Genomic DNA, 8,936 nt, shown 5'->3' on the forward strand with positions numbered 1-8,936 from the left:
ATGAGTAATAATGAAAAAGCTTTACTAGTGTTTTAACCGCGTACAAAACACTGTAGTAATAAGAGAAGGGCCCGTCAACAAAATGCAGTGGCTGCGGAGCTTCCAGGCAGGGCTGGGGAACAGGCCGGGCGCCCGCCCTGGGCGCATCTCCGCCTCCTGGGGGTAAGAGGCTCCGAGCGTCCCCCTTAGGCCTAGTTGGGTGCGGGTCAGCCCTGCCCAAGGCCCCACTGAGGGGAGCCGAGGCCAGGAAGAGGCAAGTTTTGTGTGTTTGGGAGGGGGTGTCTCCTCCCGGCCTCTGCGTCTTCCCCCCTGGGGCGTCAGTCTGGTTAGGCTCTGGTGACCCAGCCGCTTTGCCTCCCAGAACAATAGAAAAATCACGCTCGATGTTGGGAAGAGTAGCAAGGAAAGGTCCTGGCAAGTACACCCTGGGTGACAAACAGGGCTATGAGAGTTTCCAGGTGGTTTCTCGAGCAGCTTCAGTTTACCGGAGCCCAGCCAGGAGGGAGAATTTTAGCACAGGAAACGGAATCCCGTGTCCAAACTTCTAGAATACCCAGGACTGAGAACCAAAGCAACAAACATTACCCAGGGAGCCACGCTGCCTACCCACCTCTTCTTTAACCCCTCACTTGGCAGCTCCAGGAGTTGGCTGCTGAAGACAGAGTACAGGAGGGCATTTCGTTGACATAAAAAAGCTACAAGCCCCTTCTGGGGCAAGGTCCAGCACCATCTGTTAACAGGGGAGCCGGGGAGAAAGGATGGGACCCCAACACTCTGAGCAGAGTAAATCTTCACTGGCCGAAGACCCTCTGCCTCAAAGGGCCCTACCCAAACTGCTGAGTGAGGATCCCCAATCTTCCCACCCCTCTCAGGAAGAGCTGGGTCCCAGAAACTCCTGTGACACAATAAATCCACTTTCTCTGACAGTGTCAGAGCCTCAAGCCAATACTGCAGCCTACCTCGGATTTAAATGCACACGAGACTCCCCAGGTTGGAAATTATGGCTCCAGAGCCTGGTGTATAGGTCAAAGGTAGGGCAAGTCTGTGACACTCTCAGGTGACATTTCCCACTTCCTTCATTTCATTAACATCCCCTGGGAGGGGCCAGTCAGGCCAGTGCAGTCAGGAGATAGGGGTCTTGCTCTGTGGTGTCTAAGTCTCCTTTCCTCTGTGGACCTCAGGAAATAAAGAGGATGGAAGGAATGGTCCCTCAGTCCCTTCCAGACACACGGGTGGATCTGGAATCTGGAGAATGCCTAAATAGCAGGAAGGAGAGAACCCATGTCCCCTCCCAAAACACAACGTTGGAAATGGGTAAACATTTAACTCCTAAAAAAGAACTGGCCCTGGTTTCCTGACTCAAAGGGTCCAGACTTAGGGCTTATCCTGTTCCTCACATTTTGGCTGGCTCCTCTGGGCCCTCTGCTGCCAACACTGCCGCAGCTCCATGATCTCCTGGCCATACCAGTCATGCAGGGTAGAGAAGCAGGAGGTCTCAGGGGACACAGGGCTCTGCCCCCTGCCTAGGAGGAGGCTGGCAGGGCCCTGCAGCTCCCACTCAGCCAACCCCCGCCCTGAAGACCTGCTGCCCCCTTCTTCAACCAAGCCCACGGGGCTGCTGTCCTTGGAGAGGGAGTGGCCATTCTCCAGGCCCACAGATCGGTGGTTAGGAGCCTGGGGCTTACAGCGGCTGGCAACAGACTTCCAGGATGAGCGGCGTTGCAAAGCCAGGCTCTGGCGTGCGTCCTGCAACTGGCTCTCCAACTCACGTACCACCAGGCGCATGTAGCCAAAGCTTGCCCGAGACAGCGCCTTCACCCAGGCCTCCTGGGCCGCCGGCCCTTCTGCGGCCAGCAGGTGTGGGCGCACTCCAGGAGCATCAAAGCAGATGGCAAAGGCAAACTCCTCAGGCACGGGAGCCTCAGCCAGCTCCACTGTGCAGCCTTCCAGCACCACCAGGCTCAGCGGGGCCCGGCCCTCGCGACTCTCAAAGGAGAACAGCAGGTTGCCCTTGAGGACAAACCAGCATCTTCGGCCAGTGCCACTAGGGGTTGATGGGGTTCCTGGGCCCCCCCAGGTGCGCAGGAAGCCCGTGTGGTCTGCTGGGGAGTCGCTGAGTGCATAGTGGGCTACACTCCTCTCGTTCAGCTTCATGGCTCCCACAGGAACTGTGAGGCGAGAGAGATGGCAGCGGATCAGAGAGGGAGGTGGTTCTGTGCCCCACTGGGGAAGAGCACTGGCTCCGGAGGTGACCTGGACCCCAGCCCTGGGGCTCCTACTCGCTTGCTGTGTCCGTAAGGCCCCTAAAGTCTCCTGAGAAGTGGGCTCGTCTTTCCTTCCTTTTCTCTCAAAGGGATGTTGTGAGGATCATGCAAAAAAAAAAAAAACTGGACGTTGGCGGACTTGGAGAAAAGAATAACAAGACTGCATCAGACAGGAGGCATGGCAGGACCTGGGCAGGGCTTTCTAAAATCCAAACAAACAGGCGTCAGCTGAGCTGAAATGGACCCCAGACCCATCGAAACCACTGTGCTTAAACTATTCCCTGATCTGGGGTCCTCTCAACTCCAACTCTGAGGCCAAGCTTCCAGGGTTTCCATGACCCTCCTGGGCCTCTACTGGCCTCTTATTTGCATATAGCAGTTGAATCTTAGTGACCTAAAGGCAGAAGCTGAGGCACAAAATACAACTTTAAAGAATTTGGCCGGGCGCGGTGGCTCAAGCCTGTAATCCCAGCACTTTGGGAGGCCGAGACGGGCGGATCACGAGGTCAGGAGATCGAGACCATCCTGGCTAACACGGTGAAACCCCGTCTCTATTAAGAAATACAAAAAACTAGCCGGGCGAGGCGGCGAGCGCCTGTAGTCCCAGCTACTCGGGAGGCTGAGGCTGGAGAATGGCGTGAACCCGGGAGGCGGAGCTTGCAGTGAGCTGAGATCCGGCCACTGCACTCCAGCTTGGGCGACAGAGCGAGACTCCGTCTCAAAAAAAAAAAAAAAAAAAAGAATTTACTTGAGTGAGAATAAGGACAAAACAAACTTCTAAGTTGTCATGGGGTGTGATGCATTGGGCCTTTCCTACAAGCAGGTTTTTATAGGCAGAAGGGGGCAAGGATGACAAAGTTGTTTGGCATGAATTCTCCTTGGTTTATAGAAATAACATTGATTGGCGGGGTGCGGTGGCTCACATCTGTAATCCCAGCACTTTGGGAGGCCAAGGTGGGGGTGGATCACCTGAGCTCAGGAGTTCAAGACCAGCCTGGCCAACATGGTGAAACCCCATCTCTAAATACAAAAATTAGCCGGGCACGGTGGCGGGTGCCTGTAATCCCACCTGCTCGGGAGGCTGAGGCAGGAGAATTGCTTGATCACAGGAGGCAGAGGTTGCAGTGAGCTGAGATTGTGCCATTGCATTCCAGCCTGGGTGACAAGAGAGAAACTCCATCTCAAAAAAAAAAAAAAGAAATAATATTGATTAGTGATTGGCTATACATTGTTGAACTATAGGGTAAGAACTGGAGGGTGTCCAGTGTACAACATTTTATGGCTACTTGGTGTCGCTCTAGAGCCACATAGCAAGTGGCTTCAAGAGGTAATTCTTGATCCTTTTGTAGTTCATGAGTGTGATGATTGGGTGTTCACGTGCATGTGTGAGCCATGCCACCCTCGAACCTTGTTACCATGTGGGCACATTACTGACCTGACATGAAGAAAATAAAAAAGAAAAAGAGATAATTCTTCAGCTCAAGGGAGGAGTAAGACTTGACAGCTGTTGCATTTCAATATGTCTGGGCCTGATTATTTAAAGGGGCTCCAGTTCCTCAGATAAAACATTATTTTTCTCTCTCAATCTGCAGCCTTCAGGGCCAGATGGGGACCTGCTCTGTAAACAAGAGTGTAGCATAAACCCAGGTACAGCTGAGAAGATCTAACCGCAACCATTGAATGTGGGTGCCCCCAGGATCATGAACGACACTTAGTCCAACTGTCCTTACTCATGGAAAACCAAGGCCCAGCGCAGGGAGGGGAACTTGCCCAAGGTTACATGACCGATGAAACGCAGAGCTTCGTCTCCCAAATCTCTCACACTGTACCACTTACCGGCAGGGCTCACTGGGGGAGGGCAGGGACCTCTTGTCTGGCCACACAGCTCAGCCCTTGGACCACCTGGTTCCCAGGGAGCCTGCAAAACAATTCTCAAGCCCAGTCAGCTTATCCCAAAGAATGAGAACTCCTACTCCACCTTCGAGGCCTAATGAAACCACAGCCTCCACCAGGAAGCCTTCCGTGACCCCTGAGAATCCCCCCACCCATCTACCCAGCCAGGAACCCCTGAGCAGCTTAAGGGGCTGGGTCCCCTTTTCTTGACCTTTACTCTTCAGACCCCAGCTTTCTGCCTGAGTCCAGGTCAGAGCTACACGTGCCCTCATGGTTCCTAGCTTTTCCCTTCTAGCACCTCCCACTCAGTTTCTTTGTGGCTTTAACTGAAGTCACCTAATCTGGGAGGCCCTGCATGATCACCATATCATCTAAGGTGGCCCTGACCACCAAGGTGGCCTGACCTGAGGTCATCTGACCAGTAGACCCCCCATTTCTGGTTTCCTTCATCTCACGACCATGTCATTTGTGTTTACAGCACTGTTCCCAGCCCCAGAATGTCTAGGGTGGGGCTCGGCTAAGTTCTCAGGAGAACCCCAATATCCAGCACTGTGCAGGGCTCAGAGAGGCCCTCAGGAGGGATCTGTTGAATTAATGGGAATACATCAGTGGACAAATCAAAGTCTCCCGCCCTCCTGGAGCCTACAGTCCCACAGGGAGAAACACACTATAGGCAAACAAAATAAATGCTAATAAATTAATGAAAGAATAATTAGTGAAATAAGAGATACCAAAAGGACCGGTAATACTAAGGGTTATGGAGAAAAACAAGTCAGGCCCCTGGATGGGGAGAGAGGCCATTCCAGTAGGGGTGGCCCAGGAAGCGGGAGGAGGAGATCACAGATATTTGCCAGAGGAGTGGCCTCACTGGGGGTCCTGGGCCCAGCACTGGGGCACACGGAGGGGGTGGGCAGCCCGTGAGGCCATGCCCCCTCCCCTCTCCCGCGTCCGGGGAAGGGCGCTTCCTCCTCTCCACCAGCAGGGGGGCCAGGCCGCCCGCACACCCGGCCTCCCGCCTGCCCCGTCGTCTTCCTGGATTCTTTTGTTGGAGGAGAGGCGAGCTGGGGTGCGGGACCGCAGTGCCAGTGGCCACTGCGGGGAGCACCAACCCGGCTGTCGCCCTAAACAGGGGTCATCTCGGTCAGGGTCTCCCTGGCTACCGCCTCGGTTTCCCCGTCCTCGTGTCGGGGCTGTTACCCACCACGTCCCCGCGGCCACGCCTTCCCTGGGGCCACTTCCTCCCGGAGCCCGCCGGGTCCACTCTCACCTCCCGCCGCCGATCGCACCGATGCCCAAGAGGGCGATCTTGGCTCGAGACCCCTCGCCTCCGCCTGGGCTGCAACGTGGCCGCGGGAGCTGGGAGACCCCGCCCGGGAGGCTGGAGTTACCGCCCCTCCCCGCCCAGTATTCAACCGGCCCGGGATCTCCGAGGCGGCCTCGGGATCAGCGAGGGCGGGAAACTGAGGCCCGAGAGGGCGTTGAACTGCCCGAGCCACAGAACTGGTCGGTGCGGGCGGCCTCGAACCCAGAGGTCCCCCTCAGATGGTCCGCGGGCCTCGGTCCCGGCCCACCGTCCGGAAAACTCAGTCCATCTCTTCCTCTCTGGTCCCCCTCTCCCTGCTAGGCCTACTTCCCCGGCAGAGCCAAACCAGGGACGTCTCGCTCTGGGCACCTCCTAAGGGCGGGCTCCTACACAGCCCGCGAGGGCTGGTCAAGCTTTTTGGGCCGGTCAAGCTTTTTTGGCCACCCACCGGCCCACCGGGGTCGGCTGATTTCTGCCTCTGGAAATTACCCATTTCTGCTTCCCTGGCCTGAAGCCCACCAGCAGCCCCCAGGCTCTGCCCTAGTGGGTCCAGGAGGCGGCCTGCGGTGAAGGTCTCGGGAATGCACAACCAAACCCAAGAGACTAGAGCTTCTGGAAGGCCCTGGAAGCCGGAGGTGTCCTCAAACATCTGCCCATGAACTTGGCTCCCACCTCAGAGCCTTTGCCCTTACAGTTCCTGCAGCCTAGAATGGCCTTCCTTCCCACCCCCAGCCGCAGCTCCACTCCTCAGGATGCCTCTGGACGCAGATTTGAGTCTCTGCTCAGAGGTCCCCTCTGGGACCATTGTAAAGCAACCTGCCCTGCAGTCTGTGTCCCATCCCTGGGGTGTTATTTCCATCAGAGCACTCACTGCTAGAGTAAACTCTCCTATGCTCATGCTTTTATTTTCTTGTTTATTGCCTGTCTCCCCTACTAAATTTTGTTCAGTTAATACTATATAATAATAATAAATGTGTTAGAAGGTAATAAGTGGCACGGAAAAAACAGAGGAGGATAAGGGAGACGGGAAATTGTGGGAGTAGGGAGGTTGCAATTGCAAATAGAGTGGTCAGGGTAGGCCTTACTGAGAAAGTAACATTGGACAAATACTTGAAGGAAATGAGGGAGCCAGTCATGCCAATTCCAGGCAGATGGAACAGTCAGCGCAGTGGCCTCAGGCCTGCTGTGTAAGAAGGCCAGTGAGGCTGGGAGGCCTGGGGAGGGGGTGGCAAACAGTAGGAGGTGGGGGTGGAAGGGGTGGGATGGGGCTCTGTAAATCTGGGAGGGCTGTTAGTCTAGACAGGGCTGTGAGGAGGGACCTGAGAGATTTCAAGGCGTACTCTCGCTGCTGTGGCGAGAATCAATGTCAGTGGAAGCTGGAGACCAGTGAGGAGCCTGCTGCCACTATCCAGGCGAGATGTCACAAGGGCGGTGAGAGCAGGGAGGGAGAGGCAGCCAGATTTAGAATGGCTTTTGAAGGTAGAGAACACAGGATTTGCTGAGGAGTTGGATGTAGGGAGTGAGGGAAAGAGCAGGAAGGACTGCACAGTTTTGGCTTGAGCACCTAGGAGAGTTGTCATTATCTGAGATGTGGAAAGTGGCCGGTGCTTGGTCTGGGTTATGTTTGAGATGCCCAGTGGTCATCTGAGTGAAGGTGCTGTTAGGGGTCAGAAAGCGATGCCTAAAAAGATGACACTTGGGCATGCTGAGTACTTTGAACCAAAGGACACTGGAAGAGCCTCAGAAGCCAAGTCTCTCTCTGACCTTCTCCTGCCCCCCTTCTTTCTCCCATTTTTCTCCTGCAAGGCAGGCCATAGAAACTGAAATTCCTCCTCCTTAAGGTGAGTTACAGAAACTACAAATATTGGCTGGGCGCAGTGGCTTATGCCTGTCATCCTAGCACTTTGGGAGGCCAAGGCGGGCGGATCACAAGGTCAAGAGATCGAGACCATCCTGGCCAACATGGTGAAACCCCGTCACTCCTAAAAATACAAAAATTACCTGGGCATGGTGGCGTGCGCCTGTAGTCCCAACTACTCGGGAGGCTGAGGCAGGAGAATCACTTCAGCCTGGGAGGTGGAGGTTGCAGTGAGCAGAGATCACGCCACTGCCCTCCAGCCTGGTGACAGAGGGAGACTCTGTCTCAAAAAAAAAAAAAAAGAAAAAGAAAAAGAAAAAAAAGAAACTACGAATATTACTGGAAACATCCCCCACCTTTCTGTGTCAGGCCTGGCCATAAAGGAATTCTCTGACCTACCTTGTCTGATACTAGGCCATAAGACTCTCATTCCAGAAGGGGTCCTGCCCTCTTCCCAGCAGGAGGGAATGCCACACAGAGAGAACAAGAAGAATCTGAACAGACAGACATTACTGGGTTTCCACACTCAGCTATTAACATCAAATCATTCCCTTTTGTCTAATTGCATTTATACAATTGTCCATTCCTTATTCCTTTTTTCTGTTGCCCAGGTTGGAATACAGTGACATAATCACAGCTCACTACAACCTCAACTTCCTGGACTCAAGCAATCCTCCTACCTCAGCCTCTCAAGTAGCTGGAACCACAGGCACCTGCCCGGTTTTTTTATTTTTTTGTAGAGACGGGGTCTCACTATGTTGGACACAGGCTGTCCTTAAATGTCTGGCCTCAAGCAATCCTCCTGCCTCAGCCTTCCAAACTGCTGGGATTGCAGGCATGAGCCAGCAGACCTGGCCAGGGGTGTCCATTCTTCATCAGAGACATAAAAATAAAGTTTTCCCTGAGTATTTGTGTCTTCATTCCTGAAGGCTCCCAAGTCACATAAAACATTGTGTAAATCAATCTGTTATGCTTTTTTCTTGCTAACCTATATTTTGTTTATAGGAGTGTCCGCTGTGACCTTTGGGATGAGTAAGGAAAAATATCTTTCTGCCCCTACAATGCCCAGAACAAAGCATTTGCCAGCTAGCAGTTTCTCAATAAATACTTGATGAATGAATGAAGAAGGAAGTAGCCGAGCCTGTGCGAGCAGTCCCTGAGCGTCAGGCGGGGAAGGGGAGCCGGCTGCCTTTGCTGGAGCTGCGACCGCCTGCTTTGCTGCCTCCCACGCATCCTCCTCGTAGAGACGATTAATCCCAGACTTCCATTTTCCTAGCGGCTCACTAGGGTGGACCTTGCTTCAGAGCAGTCTCTCATTTCCTCTAATCAAAGCCCTCAGCAGGTATTCACTGCACGGCCGCTTACTGAGCGCCCACGGTGAGGCTGGCACGATCCTCGCCCTCGTGGTCCCCACAGAGGTGGAAGCCTCGCGGTGTCCGGGCCACGAAGGACAGCCCCAAGCCGGCTCTGCCAATGCTAGCCTCGCTAGCACGCAGGGCGGGACCCCAGTGGGGAAGGGCTTGGGGAGGCTGGGAAGCTGGGCCCCTATGGGCGGGGCACAGCGTTGCTAGGGGGGATTCTGATAGGTTGCGCGGAGGGTTGCCTTCGTGAGGCCCCG

At 54.5% G+C, this 8,936-nt stretch overlaps 1 protein-coding gene and 1 non-coding gene across 22 annotated transcripts; one reads left to right on the forward strand and one right to left on the reverse strand.

Moving 5' to 3' along the window:
• Nucleotides 1–5: 5 nt before the first annotated feature.
• Nucleotides 6–8,785, reverse strand: PHETA2 (PH domain containing endocytic trafficking adaptor 2). Of its 21 annotated transcripts, none has more exons than XM_077948595.1 (5): nucleotides 8,073–8,752; nucleotides 7,462–7,579; nucleotides 4,101–4,182; nucleotides 2,284–2,466; nucleotides 6–2,168 (listed from the first exon to the last, which is right to left on the reverse strand). In XM_077948595.1, the coding sequence occupies exon 5, from the start codon at nucleotides 2,152–2,154 to the stop codon at nucleotides 1,375–1,377; it is 780 nt and encodes a 259-aa protein (XP_077804721.1). In that variant the 5' UTR covers nucleotides 2,155–2,168; nucleotides 2,284–2,466; nucleotides 4,101–4,182; nucleotides 7,462–7,579; nucleotides 8,073–8,752; the 3' UTR covers nucleotides 6–1,374. The 21 variants fall into 21 exon arrangements, with proteins under 21 accessions (XP_077804721.1, XP_077804703.1, XP_077804704.1 ...); XM_077948577.1 differs by lacking the exon at nucleotides 7,462–7,579 and adding an exon at nucleotides 3,334–3,444 and having other exon boundaries at nucleotides 2,284–2,339; nucleotides 7,999–8,107; XM_077948578.1 differs by lacking the exons at nucleotides 7,462–7,579; nucleotides 8,073–8,752 and adding exons at nucleotides 3,334–3,419; nucleotides 5,425–5,562 and having other exon boundaries at nucleotides 2,284–2,339.
• On the forward strand, nucleotides 3,602–3,705 carry LOC114670701 (small nucleolar RNA U13). Its single transcript, XR_003720396.1, has one exon. It is a non-coding gene; the product is annotated as a small nucleolar RNA U13 (small nucleolar RNA).
• Nucleotides 8,786–8,936: the final 151 nt, after the last annotated feature.

Source organism: Macaca mulatta, chromosome 10 (genome assembly GCF_049350105.2).
Source record: "Macaca mulatta isolate MMU2019108-1 chromosome 10, T2T-MMU8v2.0, whole genome shotgun sequence".
NCBI classification, from domain to species: domain Eukaryota; kingdom Metazoa; phylum Chordata; class Mammalia; order Primates; family Cercopithecidae; genus Macaca; species Macaca mulatta.